At 46.2% G+C, this 18,347-nt stretch overlaps 1 protein-coding gene across 2 annotated transcripts in view; it reads left to right on the top strand.

The window, feature by feature from the left end:
* Window positions 1-1,892: 1,892 nt before the first annotated feature.
* Window positions 1,893-18,347, top strand: part of EPS15 (epidermal growth factor receptor pathway substrate 15) — a 91,525-nt gene continuing 75,070 nt past the window's right edge. The window contains exon 1 of one of the 2 annotated variants that reach the window (XM_075832981.1): window positions 1,893-1,967. In XM_075832981.1, coding sequence (XP_075689096.1) covers window positions 1,941-1,967 — 27 coding nt within the window. In that variant the 5' untranslated portion in view covers window positions 1,893-1,940. The remainder of the gene's footprint in view (window positions 1,968-18,347) is intronic. The other variant, XM_075832982.1, reaches the window with a different exon arrangement.

Below are 18,347 nucleotides of genomic sequence, written 5' to 3'. Positions count from 1 at the left end.
TTGATGTGGAAAATGTATAGTGCTCTGTGCGGACTGTTTTTCTGTATGTGGACAATGTACACCCTATCTAGGTGATAAATGAAACGTCACTTCAGCCTAAGGGTATGTTCACACGCGCTATTTACGGACGTAATTCGGGCGTTTTACGCCTTGAATTACGTCCGAAAATACGGCTCCAAACCGCCGCCAAACATCCGCCCATTGAAATCAATGAGATTACGATGTTCTGTGCACACAGGCTTTTTTTTTACGCGCCGCTGTCAAAAGACGGCGCGTAAAAAGACGCCTGCCTCAAAGAAGTGCACGTCACTTCTTGAGATGTAATTGGAGCCGTTTTTCATTGACTCCATTGAAAAACAGCTCCAATTACGTCTGTAATTGACGCCGTGAAAAACACGAGTACGAGCAATTACGTCTGAAATTCAGGAGCTGTTTTCGCCTGAACACAGCACCGTAATTTCAGGCGTATTGGACGCTGCCTTGTGAACATACCCTTACACCAGATTGGTGTTCCAGGTTGTTTGAAATCTTGGACAACCCTGTTCACAGGGTTGTCTTAAAGGTGGTAAGCCTTTTCCGAATATGAACATCATAGTGTGTGTGTAGGGTAATGTCTGACCACTATTTACTATATCAGCTGATTGCCAGGGGTTTCAAAAGTCAGATCAGTGGTGATCAGCTCATCATCGGGGTTTCAGAAGTTAGATCAGTGGCGATCAGCTTATCGTCAGGGTTTCAGAAGTCAGATCAGTGGCGATCAGCTTATCGTCAGGGTTTCAGAAGTCAGATCAGTGGTGATCAGCTGATCGTCATGGTTTCAGAAGTCAGATCAGTGGCGATCAGCTTATCTTCAGGGTTTCAGAAGTCAGATCAGTGGTGATCAGCTGATCGTCATGGTTTCAGAAGTCAGATCAGTGGCGATCAGCTTATCGTCAGGATTTCAGAAGTCAGATCAGTGGCGATCAGCTTATCGTCGGGGTTTCAGAAGTCAAAATCGGTGGTGATCAGCTGATTGTCATGGTTTCAGAAGTCAGATTAGTGGCGATCAGCGGCGATCAGCTTATCGTCAGGGTTTCAGAAGTCAGATCAGTGGTGATTAGCTGATCGTCTGGGTTTCAGATGTCAAATCAGTGGCGATCAACTGAACAAAGGGACACCTCATATCAAGCAGGGGCGTGACAAATTTATAAACAGTCCTAGGATTTGTTGTAGATTTAAGTTAGGACTATATCGCAACATGTAAACGTGTGTAAATTATGGTCGCACTTTAAATGTCCTATATGGTAAAAAAAAATTGCATGTGACCTTGACATTATTGCAAACACGATTTTAGGTTAGGGCTACATGGCGAATTTGGTCGTGCAACACAAAAATATGTATTGGGGATGTTGCAATGCGGCCATTGTGTTGCATGATCAAAGTCGCTGTGTGAAAAGATGGCCATACACATTAGACAAATGTCGCCCAAACCGACTCTGCCCCGGGGGAATCAGTCAGCGGCTTATTCACCTCTCCCTGTTGAATACATATGAAGGCTGAGCCATGCAAACCGTGCATATGTATTAGGTAGTCGGAAGAAATAGCTGTCGGGTGGCCATACACCGGCTGAAGGATATTCCTCCATACTAAGGCCAAGCCTATGTCTCCCGGCGCTCCGACAATAACTGCGCAGGGAAGTTCACTTCAGGTTTCGGTCTCCCGCCCCTCCCACATTACAGATAGCCCCTCCCACATTCCAGGTAGCCCCTCCCGCTTTTTAACCCGCCCTTTTCTCAGATCCACATCTCGCCCCTTCTAGAGTAGAACTTGACTTTGCTAGAAGCCCCTCCCCTTCTTCTATTCGAAGCCCAACCCCTTGCTGTGATTGGCAGCTCGCCCCGCCCATCGTTTGCCCCGTCTCTGGGTTGATCGCATGATGGGCGGATCGGGCCGGAAGCAGCATGGCGGCCTCACTGCCCAGGACACAGGTAAACCTCGGAGCGGGGGCTCTGTGGGAGTAATGTGGGGGGCACCGCCACCGCCTGAGAAGTCGCATTAAGCTGCTGGCTCAGTGACCTCTGCGGTGGTCACGGAGTCGGTGACAGTGAGAGAGCTGGGAGTGTGTGTGACACCGGGGCGTATAGTGGTGACACGGGGCTCGTATATTGACATTACTGAAGTTTACCTGTCAGGCACGGCCATAAACGCTCCGGTTCTATGTATATATTAGTGTGTGGGCTTTGGTTCATTATATATTTGCGTACTTCTTTATATTATCATTATTAATACTTTGTAGTGATAACAATTCGCTAACTAGAAAAGTTTTAGAACTCCGGGAAACTTTCCGACTAAACAAAGTGAATTCCATGGATTTTCCGTGCAATCCATACTAATGGCTGAGTGCTTTAGTGGCTATGGCTGGATTTAGTTGTTGATGAGACTACAACCTCCAGAATGCTAGGAGTTGTAGTTCTGCAATAGTAGTAGATGGTGCGGTACGTGATGTTTACTTTTGAGAAATTGTGGGGTTAGGCTTCGTTCACATCTGCGTCGGGGCTCCGTTCATGGGTTCTGTCGGAGCTTTCTTTTGTGGAAATCCAAACGGAAACCATAGGTTACCGTTTGCATCGCTATTGATTTCAATGCTGATGGATCCGGTGCAAATTATTTCCGTTTGTCACTGTTGTGTAAGGGTTCCATTGTTTTGACGGAATCAATACCGTAGTCGTTTGTTCTATTCATTCAAAACAACGGAAGCTCAGACGGAACCCGTGAACGGAGTCCAAACACAGATCTGAACGCAGCCTGAGGTGGCTGATCTGCCCCCCCCCCCCCCCATATTAGTTGGAGTTTGCCTCTTTACAGGGCACATGGAAAAGGCTTTGTTAGGGGCCTCTGTTGCACATCCGTCTGAAAATACCAGAAACATTAGCGCAACATTCTAGGCTATTGTTTCCAGTAAAACCTTGGACACCCCGACGGAGCCTATTAAAGTCAATGGGTTCTGTTGGCCACCGGTGGTGTCCGTCGTGCAGTGGAATCGGGTCGCTGTTTAGCAACAGTAGATATGGCCGCCAATATGTTCTACAGGGAATCATATAAGAATGACTTCCATTTTTACGGGAACCGTGACAAATCCCCTTGACTTTTATAATGGGTCCATCAAGTTAACACTTTTTTTTTTATACTGGAGAGAAAAACGCAGCATGTGAACAGTTCTATGTCTGTTTTGAGAAAATCTATGTGAGTCAATATGGCAACAATTAGGCTTCACGAACATGGCACGGAGGCTTAATGGTGGCACAGAGTCCTGTACGGCGCCGTACAATGCTCCACTAGGTGCCCTATGTACGGAGCTAGAATTTCTGTGGATTTGGCATTGGATTTCACCCTTTACGATGCCATGGGCGCAATCTGGAAGAAATCTGACAGTGCATGCTGCCGTTTTGAAGTCTTGAGAATTTGATGACGACCGCCGAAGGAGCTATAATGGGTCCCATATTAGTTGTGACCCAACTTTTCCAGAACTGCTACAACTATAGTCTGACCGCTATTCCTCTTAACACCCCTCCCCCCCATATACATGTGCACACGGCAGAGAGTGTATGCGTACTGAATGGGCAAAGGGTTGAAATCCAACGTGCCCGATTCTCCTTTCCTCCAACATGCCCTTACACATTAGATGATCAGTTGGTCCCACTGAAATTGGCGGGCTCGCCCGATGTTCATCTAATGTGTGTGGGCACCTTAAGTAAAAGCTGCATAGAATAGAACCTGATTGTAGTCAATGGACCGTCCTTGTTGCCCTCAGAAAAGAGGCACAGCGCCTTCCTAGTACCGATACCACTTTGTTCCAGCGATTTGTGGGAGCTGCAGTGGTCGGGCGCCACCGATTGAACGTTGGTAACGTATTCTAGCGATATGCCGTCAATGTCTATACTCGGACAGCCTTTTTAAATGACTAGTAATTGTCTTTTATGGAAGACGTTCGGTGATGTTTAGTGTAAACGCTCTATAAAAGCCACGTCACGGTTGTATAATGACTCGTTTGGGTCACGCCAGGTTTATATATATATAGGATTGTAGTTGGTATATGTCAGGATAGAGTTTCCGGTGACGGTGTGTTATTTCTATTCATTATTTCTATACAATACAGTGCTGTATACTATATACATAGCTCCATTATCCCAGTGCCAGGGAGCTGCAGTAAAGCCTTGATGTTTATGTTGTGTGAGATGTATCTTTTTGTAATGTCGACTTGTGTTAAATATTCATGAAAGTATTAAATACTATTTACTGTGTGAGATTGTATGCATTACACGATATCTGCCATGTGACTCCTATCTGCTGCATAATAGGCGTGTGTAATACATTATTGAATGTTGGGTGTGTACGTGTGGGTGGCTCGTGGTAATTTGCGGTGTGTTTGGACAGTTTAGCATCGAAGGACTGATAATATAATTGATACGCTTATCATCATTGTACGAGTTGTTCCTCGGAACTGGCATGAGTGAAGCCGGTCAATGAAAAATGTATAATAATGTGCTCATGTCTGTGAGGACTACACGCGAGTCCCGGCCGTGTTGCGACTATTACTTGATATGGTGAAAAGTCACGTGCGATCTTGCGACCCTCATAAATAAGCAACAGCATCCAGTGGTCAAGGTTCTTTTTATGGTTACCACATCCTTTAGGGTGCAGTCACACGGGGTGTGTTTGCCTTGTATTTCCGCCGCGTATTTTTACGTAAACTTTACAATGTAATCCAATAGGAAAATATTCTGCAACTCTGCAGAATATTTTCCCATTATATTTTATTGTAAATTTTTCCGCAGCTTATTTTTAAAAATACGCTGCGGAAATACATGCTGAATACGCCGAGTGTGACTGCGCCTTTTACAGTCACAATACTTACGCCCCTACCACCGATTTCTGCACAGTCAAAAAGTTGCATGTAATAATTTTTAGTACTAGAAATAGTGTGCCACTTAAGGCCCATTTACACTGGACAATTATAGGGGAGACAAGCGTTCATGGAAGACGCTTGATCAACTGCTGATCGTATCGTTTTAAAAAACTGAAATCTTATCGTTGTCGGCAGCGCGACTTCCTGTGTAGACGCGCTGCCGACATGATAATGTATGGGGACGAGAGATCGGAGTAACGACCCCTCGTCTCCATATATAGCTCCTTCTGACAGGCGCAAACTAGCGCCGATCAACGATGTCTCGTTGATCGGTGCTCGTAGCACCGGCCACAATTGGCCTTTAGACCCCATTTACCTCGCGTTTGTGCTATACGCCGAGCATATACGTTTTATATAAAAACTTAGACCACTGAAAACGTATACAAACGTGTACCGTTTTCTGTTTACGTCTGTTTTTTTTCTTTTATAGCGTGTACGTTTATCGTGTATTCATAAGTTGGTATAGGTTTGTCTGTTTTTTTTTTTACCTAAAAAAATATCATACTTTTTTTTTTTTTTTTTATTGAACCAGATACATTTATTGTATGTAAACGGATACAAACGTAGAGGATTACATTTGCATATGTTGTCCATTAAGATCAATGCTAAAAAAAAAAGTTACATTGCGTATACCTTTTTTTGAAGTACAGAATAGCGTAGCAGACTACGCTTTTCAGTACTTTCAAAAAACAGTATCCCAAGTTAAACCATGACAAACATGGACGTTTCGTCTACATTTGACCCATTATAGTCTCTATATGTGCCGAGATATACGTTTCAATATTTTTAATTTTTTTTAGTGTTTAAAAACGTATACACTCGGTGGATAGCACAAACGAGATGTGAATGGGTCCTTAAAGCGGTTAGGGGCTGTTTTTTTTTTTTTTTTTTATACTGATGACCTATCCACATCAGTATATGATCGGTGGTGGTCGGAAAACCAGACCCTGCACCAATCAGACATTCCGGCTGCCTCTGCAAGCTATGCAGGTTCGGTGCCGGAAGCAGATAGCTCCGATCACCCTGTAGCAGGCATTCAAGTGAATAGGAGCAGAGCTGCAGTAACCCAGCACGGCTGCTATACATTGGTTGGAGTAATCTGCTTCTGGCACTATATCCTGTGGATGGGTCATCAGTGTAACAAACAGCCCCGAGCCTGGACAACCCCTATAAGTGTTGGACAAACTGGACAACTCCAGTCTATACACCTTATTAATGGGTATGGATGTCTTAAGCCCCATGCACACGACTGTAAAAATCGTCCGTAATTGCTGACCCATTCGCGTCTATTGTCCGGACACATTCCCGTTTTATTTATGGGACGGTGTCCGGTCCGTAGAAGTGTACCGCAAAAGATAGGACATGACCTTTCTTTTGCTTTTTACGGTCCATGCTCTCGTACGGGAGCATGGGCTGAAAATGTGGGCAGAGACTGCGGATGTGTCCGTGATTACGGGCACGGCCGTGTGCATGAGGCCTTAGAGGGGGGGGTCTCCTCCTCTGGAGCACTTAATGGGGTTGGCCACTTTATTTGCAATGTGTTTTCAGTGGGTAAAGGGGATATATGGCACTTACTAATATACTGTACTCCAAAATTCGGTGCCATTTGATCGCATTTTGAAGTGCTGCCCCTGGTTATCCTGGTCTCCTCTGGGCAGCTACTCTCTCATCCCCGAAAATGGCCGCCCTTAGAGGGCAGGTAATGCGACCCCGGCTATCAGCGGCTCTTATTATTATAATGGACTGTACTTGCGCTGGTCTCCTGATGCTTAAGTGCAGAAGAAAGTTTTATACGAAAAAGGGATCATGGGGGCAGAGATTTTTCTGGAGTTCCTGGTAAGTAATCCCATTGGAGAACACTTGAGTCCGCTTAACCCCAGCCTGAAATGGTTGATAACAGGCAGCAATAGATCGCATTGAACGGCACAGACATTTGTAGAAAAGATAGGCTGTTAGGTTTACTGTCCCTTTAATTGCGGGTTATAAACATTGAATTAGGCGTTTGACTTCTGGTTTTACAATCTTCACAATGTTTCATCACAAAACAAACGCTGTTGTGTGAAAAGGGATTCGTCCTACAGAGTTCAGCGGTAAATGACAAATCGTCTATTGCACATACGGCGTCCACCCCGGCTTCTGCTTTACTGTCCCAAAATGCAGGAAATGTTGTGACTGCCGGGATGTATTTGTCCTGCTGACGGGTGTCCACAACCAGACGATATTCTCCTGTGTGCGCAAAAGAAGCGCTCGTGTGTGTTGGACTGCGCGGTTCCCAGAGAATTGCTGCGTCAACGACATGTCCGTAAGATTTATTTCTGCCTGTGGTAAAAAAAAGTTGTAAAATAATTCTTTGCTTTCTGTTAAAGGGGTTTTATAGGCAGAAAATGTGATAAAATAAGTAACGCTCACCTGTTAAATCCAGCGCCTCTGGTCACCGCTAGTCTTATGATAACTTTTACAGGAAGTGATGACATCATTTAATGCTACGCATTGCAGGGGACTTGGAGCTCTGTATCCGAGGAAAAGGGAGCCACAAATGCTATAGTGAAATATTAAAGGGTAACTAAACTTTAAAAAAAAAAAACTATTGTCATGTCAGAAGTTTTGATTGATGGGGGTCCAAGCACTGAGACCCCCACCTATCCTTAATACGAAGCGGCAGAAGCGCTCGGGTAAGCGCTGTACCACTTCATTTCTGATCTGCTTTGCTCGGAAAGCCCAGCGAGCGGTGTATGGGCTCATAGACTTTTTGTTGAGCCCGTACGCTGCTCTGAGGAAAGCCAATCAAAATCAAAGCGGCACACCGCTCACCCAAGCGCTTCTGCCACTTAGTTTTAGTGATTATTGAAGGTCTCAGTGCTCATTCACTTAAAAGGGAAGCGCCAGGACCCCCATTTACCCACAATCGTCCGTGTCTGATATTGCCACCTATTGGTCATTTTGTTGAATTTAATAAGCCACTTCGCAGGTTTATTAGGTCAGGTGTAAACAGCGTTTATTAGAAGCGGATTCCGATGCTTTTAACTCCTAAAAGTAGGGCAGCGCTGTGAACTATCCTGATGTGGGTTCTGCACATCCCCATTGAAAGCATTAAAGGGAAGCTTAAAAAACAGTGTATACCTATACAGTGGAATATGTTGCAGCCTTCCATCGGAGGTAAACGTCTGAGGGAAGGTAAAAATACGATGAACTAGGCCTAAATGAGGATCTTCTAATGCTGATCTTGAGGGAGTAAATTGCATTACATTTCATCTTGGGTGCACAAGCAACGCTCTGATGGGTTTCCTTATGAATCACAGTAGTGGGAGACATTTTCCCCATTCATAAATATTTTGGGATTATTTGATAAGAAATTGATGACCAAAAGTTCCTAGTGGCAAGTCATGGGAATTTCCTACCAAATGCCACGAGACCGTGTAATATCACTATGGACATAACATCACATCGCTGTGGTGGCCTATCGCTTCCCACCAAGTCACGTCACTACGAATCATGTCGTCACGCCAGAGAAGGAGTGTCGTGGGGAGTCCTGCATCATAGAAACTGTTAATCCCCATACTCGGCACTCCTGGTCTGTGCAGAAAAAACCGTATACCCTCTAGCCTCGATGTTTGAGTGTAAATAACTTTTTAGGGTCCCTTTAAAGAGGACCTGTCGCCTCTCCTGACATGTCTATTTTATTAAATACTTGTATTCCCCATGAAATTACAATTCTTGATAATATTTTCTTAGAACTCTGCATTGTACCGTTCCTCTGTTATTCCTCCTAGAAAAGTATGAATAAATTGAAAACTGGGTGTTACCTGTGTGGATGTTGTCAAAGGGGCGTGTCCCTGCACAGTCTCACTCTGTCAGCTCTGATTGGACAATGTCACACTGTGTAGGAATACACCACCTACTAGTAACACCCAGTTGTCAATTTATTTATACATTTCTAAGGGATAACAGAGGAACGGCACCTCGTAGAGATCTAAGAAAATATGTTCCAGAATTGTTATTTTATGGGAATACAAGTATTTACTATAACAGACACGTCAGGAGAGGTTACAGGTCCTCTTTAAAAAAAATATTTACTGGAAATAAGATGAAGAATCTCCCTGCAGCATTCTGGACGTGATTTCTTTGTCTTTATAGAGTCTATTGATTCCTTGGAGTATTTTTAGCAACACATTGGTAGTATTTCCCCGTCCGCATGCAGCCTAGGGAAGCAATCCTATAAGCTGGCATGTCTAGGGTTACACACTGGCTCCGTGGCTGTTGCCGATTCAGCTAATGATGTTTCCAAAGATAACCTGCATTCCGACGAGTGGAAGGACGAGAATTTCCAGCTATTATGTAGTGTACAGGACTGCACTTTCCTAAACTCTGATGGGCATGAGTTAAGAGGTTGTCCATTATTAAAAAAAAGGTCTGGAATTGCAGTTCATCTCCATTCACTTGAAAAGGGCTGAGCTGCAATACCAAACACAACCCATGGGTAAAAGTGGCGCTGTTTCTGGGGAAAAAAGACCCTAATCCCGGACAACCCCTTTAATAAATATTGAGATGTCACATGACTATGGCAGCCAATCATGGCACATCAAAGGCATGCACAATATTTGACTGGTTTGGTACTGTGACGTCTCATCGGATGGGACGTCACAACCTGGAGGATTGTCATTGTTCTGTGGTGGTGTAAAGACTAGATTAGATTTGGAAGATTTTCATTTCAGAACATTTTGAGAAATAATGTACCCCTCAAATAGGGAAATAAATTGAGACTCAGCGGGGCCGGTGCCAGGACTGTATATGAGCCCTGACCGTAATGTGATATGATCCATTCTCTGGCCGTAATGTGCAATGTAATAGACAGTAGGAATCTTAAGGTGATGGCTCCCATTTCCTACCCGGCCTTGTGCAACTGCATCGGGTGTACATACCCATGGCCGGCTCCAATGTAATGTGCATTTGCTGTACAGTTTTGCTGATTATAAAATGAATGTATATATGTTCTATAACTATCACATATCTCAAGCTGATGCCCTTCTTTCTATATATTACTTCTATATATCGTCCTCTTCAGCAGTAGACTCCAGTGTAGCAAGTCACCAGACCCTGTGGTCAAGCCCGGCATTAGAAGTGTCTTGAGTCTTGTTCTCCAGATGCATGAAATACTTCTGTAAATGATCTCATAATCCTCACATGTATCCAAGCTCTCGCAGCGTGGTCTCGCATGTATCCAAGCTCACGCAGCGTGCTCTCACATTCCTCGCATGTATCCAAGCTCACGCAGCGTGGTCTCGCATGTATCCAAGCTCACGCAGCGTGGTCTCGCATGTATCCAAGCTCACGCAGCGTGGTCTCGCATGTATCCAAGCTCACGCAGCGTGGTCTCGCATGTATCCAAGCTCACGCAGCGTGGTCTCGCATGTATCCAAGCTCACGCAGCGTGGTCTCGCATGTATCCAAGCTCACGCAGCGTGGTCTCGCATGTATCCAAGCTCACGCAGCGTGGTCTCGCATGTATCCAAGCTCACGCAGCGTGGTCTCGCATGTATCCAAGCTCACGCAGCGTGGTCTCGCATGTATCCAAGCTCACGCAGCGTGGTCTCGCATGTATCCAAGCTCACGCAGCGTGGTCTCGCATGTATCCAAGCTCACGCAGCGTGGTCTCGCATGTATCCAAGCTCACGCAGCGTGGTCTCGCATGTATCCAAGCTCACGCAGCGTGGTCTCGCATGTATCCAAGCTCACGCAGCGTGGTCTCGCATGTATCCAAGCTCACGCAGCGTGGTCTCGCATGTATCCAAGCTCACGCAGCGTGGTCTCGCATGTATCCAAGCTCACGCAGCGTGGTCTGACACTCCACACATGTATCCAAGATCACACAATGGGATCTCACACGTATCCAAGCTCGAGCAGTGTGATCTTGCATTCCATCCGAGTTCACGCAGTGTGACCACACAGGTATCCAAGCTCGTGCAGTGTGACCTCACATTCCACACGTATCCAAGTTTACGCAGCTTGATCTCACATTCCATACACGTATCCATGCTCACATGGTTTATATATTGCCTTAAACTGATGGATGACGGGCTTGTATTTATGCAAAAACTTGTATTTGCGTCTACACAAAATAAATTGACATCTTGCAGATTGAGAATCCGCACTTCAAGTCACTTTCCGGATGGTTCCAAAAAATTTCCGCAGCATGTGAATGAGAGTTGTTCAAATCTCATCCACTTTGCTGGTACCGTAATACACTACGGAATTAAACACGGGCCCAAATATGTCGAGGCTGCTGCTTATCAACTAGTGGTGTGGCCGCAGGGTGAGGCAGGATTCACACGAGCATGTTCGGTCCGTAAATGACGGAACGTATTTCGGCTGCAAGTACCGGACCGAACACAGTGCAGGGAGCCGGGCTGCTAGCATCATACTTATGTACGACGCTAGGAGTCCCTGCCTCTGCGTGGAACTACTGTCCCGTACTGAAAACATGATTACAGTACGGGACAGTTGTCCTGCAGAGAGGCAGGGACTCCTAGCGTCGTACATAACTATGATGCTAGGAGCCCGGCTCCCTGCAGTGTGTTCGGTCCGGGATTTGCGGCCGAAATACGTTCCGTCATTTACGGACCGAACATGCTCGTGTGAATCCAGCCTTACTGCGCTGGACCTGGTCTTCTGTAGATCCATTATTTGCACCGGTTTAGGACCATGGTTTGATGGTGCTATTGAGAGGAAGATGGCGGTCAGGACTCAGCGGACAGTTCTGTCAGTGATTCTTGCTGTCTTGTCAGGACCGGACTATGAAGCAATATATGAATGTTCCTGCAGACAGCCTCTAATGTCCGCTGTGGTGGAGGTGTGAGCCGATTTCTTGTTCTGAGTGACCGTGTACCATCGTGACTTATACGCGCGGTTTTCAGTGCTGCAGTTTTCCCCTGTTGGAGGATAGTCGCATTATGCTCGGATTAATAAAAACAAAAAATAAAACCGTTTTGCTATACATTAATCTTCAGAAATCGTCTATGATCTCCTGCTGCCGGTCTCCATCACTCCTGGGGGCTGCTAGAAACGTCAGACACAGAGGCTAAAGGGGGAAGTTAGGACCATGTTTAAAAGGCCAGGAAACCCCTGTAACCAGCTCTGCTACACGGCTTAGTCCTCTGGGATAGTGACTGTCACCAGCTCTTCTGTGTATTCTAATCTCAGACAATAGAAACTCTGTGGTTGTAATTCCAAGGAGAAGTTCTTGTGAGCGATGCCATGTTCACATTGTATATTGTTCCTAACGTTGCATCACTGCAGGCAGAGGAACGAAATGTGTCCTGAGTTTTGTGAATTTACATATTTCCCTTGTAAACCTTTGAGTTGTTGGCTGTGTGGTATTGGATTGTGAATCCACCTTCATTAAAGGGGTTTGCCCATTAGGGCCCCGTTTTAGAGATAGAGGTGGGACCCAAACCTATCTGACATATATGGCATATCCTGTGGATAAATGTCCCTGATGTCAGGCCACTTAGTTTTTAATTTTTTTCTATATTTTATTTTTTTTGTTCAGCGTAGGAAAAAATAATAATCACCTACTCCTAATTAGAAACTGCTATCAAGCTGCTGTTGATGGATCTGTTCTTCTTTCACACAATTGTATTATTATTATTTTTCTTTAGAAAAGGTTTCCCACATTATTACCCAATACAAATAATTAAGCTACAGATAATGGGATAAGATCTGTCAACAGCAACTAGTCTGCTTGCAAGTCATTTCCATTTGGTAACACATTTGTGATGTACTCTGCAAAGAATAAAATGAAGACTGATCGATGAAAACAGCAAGTGAAGGGGTTTGGTTGTCTCTAAATGAGTCTGAAGACAACCCCTTTCCAAATGCCCTATTAGGGCATTTGGACTTCATAGAGGGGTGAACCCACACTTGGTACCCCTCTCAGTTGGGGTCCTTTTGCATGGGCCAATGTGGGCTGTGAAAACGGGCGCCGACCAACGAGATCGTTGATCAGCGCTAATCTGCTCGTTTCACAATGAGCAACGATTGGTTTATGTATGGGGACGAACCATCACTACTACGATCGTTCGTCCTTGTACATTTCCATCGTGTTGGCAGCTCATCTCCCTGTTTACACAATAATATTTAGTGCTGCATAAAAGATGCGATCAGCCGATGAATGAGCGTTTGCCTGATCGTTGGCCCCTGTGAAAGGGACGTTTGACAAAGTGGAGAGCCGCTAGCAACGAGCATCTCTCTGGCAGACTATGCCAATCCATCTATTACATGGTTGGCCGTTCATTTGAATGATGGGCATGTAAAACTATATTCCCCTGCAGCATCTGCTCCTTATGACTCCATACTTGCAGATTTACGGAAAATCAGCGGAACATGACACAAAAATATTAACTTTTACTTTTAATTCTCCCATGGGAATACATGAAGTATCTCACTTGACTTTTGACTTCCTCTTGTATTTGCCAAAATAGAATTAGTGGTAAATCCTGTTTCCTTCACTTTTGTTGACTGGAATACGTTTGGATTCACATGTGGCGTGTTTTTTCCGCTGCTGATTTGGCCGCATGTAACTCATGCTGCTTTTGCGACTGATTCGCTGTGGCCAAATCCGTGTTGGAAAATGTGAATCCAGCTTAACAAGGTCTTCTACCTTGGAACATAATTTCCATCTTCTTCTTTTATTTCGTAAAAAAACAAAACCACATTACTGCTCTGATCGAAACTTTTAGCTTTGAAAGCATTTAAAGGAAATCAGTAGGTTTGGAGCCACAAAACCGCCAGCATGTGGTTATGCACCCAGAGGTTCAGTGTCCCAAACCTGCCCACGTCAAAAACTGGTGTTTCTGGAATAGTTAGTAAAGTAACTTATAACTTACCGGGGGGGGGAGTCCAGGCGGCGTTGGGCGTATGTGCAGTGTACTGTACGCTGCTTCATGTGCGCAATGTCAAGCGCCCAATTATTTTCTCACCTCGGTATTCAGGGGGCTTATTCAGGCGAGCGTTGTTAAAACTCGCAAAAATCATCTTTTTTTTTTTTTTTTAGACTGAACTTTTGACATCCTTTTTTTTTTTTCTGCAATTGTCTCCAGTTTGCCAGTTGTTGTTTTTTTCCCATCCAGATGGCATCAGTGTGTCTTGTTTTTCACATCTGTCAAAAAAATCCTGAAGAATGTCCTCCGTTGTCCCAACCCACTGAAAACACCCTTAGGATGGTCACATGATTGCAGAAACGCCATTTTTTTACTTCCTGGATTCACCTCGTGTGTCTTCAGCAATCTGTGAAAAATGGAATGGATGGCATCCGCGTGGTGTAATTTTTTCCTGCAGACTTTTTGACTTCTGTGGGCCATTCCTGCTTAAGAAAACGGACAAAGAGAATGCTGCGTTTTGTTTATCACTGGTTGATGGTCTGTGAAAAAGACTGTCGTCTGAATTGGTCCATTTACTGTAACGTATCGGTGTTGAGTCCGGGTGCTGTCCGTTCTACACTAGGAAAGCATCGGGACATAATTAATTCTTCTGAATGAGTTCGAACAGTCTCATCTACTGATCATTTAACCATAATGCGGTTGTCCAATTTGGAGGCAGTTTTTTTATACTGATAACATATCCACAGAATAGGTCATCAGTATAAGATCGATGTGGGTCCCACTCCCTGGTCAGTTTTTCCGGCTACCTCCGTGCGCCGGAAGTTAAACAGTGGTCGTTGTCGGAAGCTGAAAGCTCCAAATACTGTATAGGAGCCGAACTGCAGCACGGCCGCTATGCAGTGGCCCGAACTTTTTGCTACCAGCCCCAACCCTTGCATTGTTTCCAGCGCCTGAAGGAGCCGGAACAGCTGATCGGTGGGGGCTCCAGGTGTTGGACCCCCACCGATCATACACTGATGACCTATCCTGTGGATAGAACATCAGTATAAAAAACAGCCCCTAAATTGGCAACCCCTTTAACTAGCACCAAAAAAATATTTTATTACGTTGTAATTGGTAACTTTCTACTCATTTTTGCAACATGGCCTTTTCTTTGTTTTGCTATCATATTTTCTATTTAGTATTGACATGTTACATTGCCAAATTTATAAACGAGAATTGCAGGAACATTATAAGGCCTTAGGCCTCATTCACACGACAGGGTTTCCCGTCCGGGTGCCGGCCGTTCATAAATCGGCCGGCACCTGGCTACATTAGGAATAATAGACCCCTAATGGGGCTATTCACACAACCGATTTTTTTTGCCGCCCGGGATATCCGGCCGTCAAAAAATAGGACATGCTCTATTTTCGGCCGGATACCCGGCCGCCCGGCTCCCATAGAAGTCTATGGGGCCGGGTAATACACGGCCATCACCGGAATGTGTCCCGAGTGATGGCTGGGTTTTCCGTGGCTTGCGCTCTATCTCCTCCTCACAGCGCAGAGTGCATGTGAGGAGGAGGAGTTGATGCCATTCGGACGAATGGCTATGCTGTACACTGTGTGGCAGGTCCGGGGTGTACAGCAGGTGGAAGGGAGCGCTGCGCTGGCTCCCTTCCCCTGCTTGTTAAAAGCGCCCTGGCCCGGCGACACCTTCCATGGCGCCGCTAGCAGCTGCTGCGGCTGCTACTACTGTAGCGACGCCACTATAGCAGAGCAGGGAGGTATCTCCCCGCTCTGCTATGTGCTAGCCCCACTTTAGCTCCTTGAAGGAGCGGAATCCCCGTGTTTTCGGGGATTCCGCTCCTGGACAGAGCGCTTGATGTCTCTGTCCATATCTGGGCAGTGACATCAGGGGAAACTCCTGAAGCGGAATCCCCGAACACATGGGGATTCCCCTTCAGGAGTTGCCGCTGATGTCACTGTCCAGATCTGCCCGGCCCGGAACGGATGCAAAACTTTATGCAAACCGGCCGGGCAAAATGGCCGATTTTACCGGCCGACGCTCGGGCGGGACCCGGTCGTGTGAATCCCGCCTTATTCACACGACAGGGTCTGAGAGTCGGCCGTTTTGGGCAGTTTTCTCGGCGGTTTGCATCCGTTCCGGCCCGTGTTGCTGTTTTTAACGGCCGATTTTGACCCATTTTTTTCCCTGTCCGTTTTAAAATCGGATGAATTTCATTTGTAAATTTTTGCCACACACTTCCCTCTGTAGATAATGCCACACACTGCCCTCTGTAGATACTGCCACAGCCCCCCTGTAGGTAGTGGCACACAGCCCCCCTGTAGGTAGTGGCACACAGCCCCCCTGTAGGTAGTGGCACACAGCCCCCCTGTAGGCAGTGGCACACAGCCCCCCTGTAGGCAGTGGCACACAGCCCCCCTGTAGGCAGTGGCACACAGCCCCCCTGTAGGCAGTGGCACACAGCCCCCCTGTAGGCAGTGGCACACAGCCCCCCTGTAGGCAGTGGCACACAGCCCCCCTGTAGGCAGTGGCACACAGCCCCCAACCCCCATAGATGGCACCCCCCCACCTATCTGTCGATAGCGCCACTGTTCCAGGAGAAGTCCCTTGCTTCAATGCTCATATATGGACACAGTGAAGTCATGGACTTCTGCTCGAGCGGAATCCCCGGTCACAGCATTGCCAAAGCTCCTACAGGGAGCAAAACACAAACCCTCCTCCTCACATGCACTTCGCACTGTGAGGAGGAGAAAGAGAGAGCGAGCGACGGAAGACACGGCCATCACTTGGAGCACATTCAAGTGATGGCCGTGTATTACCCGGCCCCATAGACTTCTGTGGAAAATAGGGCATGTCCCATTTTTTGACGGCCTGGTTTCCCGGGCTGTCAAAAAATCGGTTGTGAGAATAGTCCCATTAGGGGTCTATTGTTCCTACTGCAGCCGTGTGACGGCCGTTTCTTGCGGTTTTACCGCTCGCGGGAGAAAAACGCCCACGCCTACCTTGAAATGAATGGGAGGCATTTTCGGCCGGTTTTTGACGAGTTTTGCGACGCGGTTTCCGCGTCAAAAAACTCGTCAAAAAAATCAGTGTGAACATAGCCTAAGGCTGTGTTCACACAGAGTTTTTTGCAGGAGGAAAATTCTGCCTCAAAATTCAGTTTGGGATTTTGAGGCAGATTTTGACCTTCCTGCACGCCGTTTGCCGCGATTTTCGTGGCATTTTTCGCTCGCGCCCATTGAGTTCTACGGGCAAAAAACAGCGAAATACGCTTTCTCTGCCTTCCATTGATGTCAATGGGAGGTCAGAGGCGTAACCGCGCAAAGATGGGGCATTTCCCGTCTTTCTCCCGCAAGGCGGTTTTACCGCTCACGGGAGAAAAACGCCCACGCCTCCCTTGAAATCAATGGGAGGTATTTTCGGCCGGTGTTTGACGAGTTTTGCGGAGCGGTTTCCGCGCCAAAAATCTTGTCAAAATACTCTTTGTGAACGAGGCAAACAGCTTGCAGGCAGATCAAACTTTGCCTCAAAATTCCAAACGGGAAAAAACTCTGTGTAAACCTAGCCTAAGGCTCTTTTCACAGAGTTTTTTTGCAGGCAGAAAATATATTTTGTGCACTGACGGATGCGGTGCACAAAAGAGACTAACGGAAACCACGGGCACCTGCTCTGTCACCATTGAAATCAATGGTGATGTAAACGGAAATCTCTGGTTTCCATCGGTGTCAGTTTGTGTCTGCTCAGGGTCCCGTTCTGACGGAAACCTCAGACGGAACGTGAGAATGAGACCCCAATGCAGATGTGAACAGAGCCTAACACCCAGCTATAGAGCACAGATAAGCCGGTGTTTTTTTTTCTGCTGCCATCACGTTGCTCTGGGTGTTAAACATTGTTCTAATTTTTTTAATTTTTTCACGAGTCAGGAAATATTATAAATTAGATTCTAATTTATAACATTTCCCAGCACTGGTCACTAGATGGAGCAATTCCCAAAATTGCAGCATTGCATGTGGTAAAGCAACCTCATTGCTTTATGCTGCAAAATTTGAGAAAACTCACTCGCTCTAGTGAGCTCTCAGAATCCCCCCTCCTTTATCCTGAAACGAGGGGATTGAACGGTCAAACCTCCTACATTTTTTGAGCTAACACACAGTGTAGTAGGTTAACATACAGTAGTAAACACACAGTAAAACACATACAAACACAGACCTAACTTACCTGCTCCTGCCGCCGCCGCACCCTCCGGTCCGTCCGCTCAGTCTGCTCCCTTCGCTCCAAGTGCACAAGTCCGGAAGCCGCGACCGGAAGTAGTTATCTTAATGTCCAGCCGCGGCTTCCGGTCCACAAGAAAATGGCGCCGGACGTCGCTCGGCGGAAGACCTTCAATTTGGACGGTGTTCCCACACAGACGGCGTACAGCATAGTGGATGGAATGGGCCCCGTTCGCATTCACTATGGGGCTGTATGTGCCGTATTCCATGTCTGTATGTGTCGTTAATCGACACATACAAAGATGGAAAAA

The sequence above is a fragment of the Rhinoderma darwinii genome, chromosome 7 (genome assembly GCF_050947455.1).
Source record: "Rhinoderma darwinii isolate aRhiDar2 chromosome 7, aRhiDar2.hap1, whole genome shotgun sequence".
Taxonomy (NCBI): domain Eukaryota; kingdom Metazoa; phylum Chordata; class Amphibia; order Anura; family Rhinodermatidae; genus Rhinoderma; species Rhinoderma darwinii.
The sequence above is the reverse complement of the archived record's forward strand: the minus strand, read 5'-3'. Positions and strand labels throughout refer to the sequence as shown.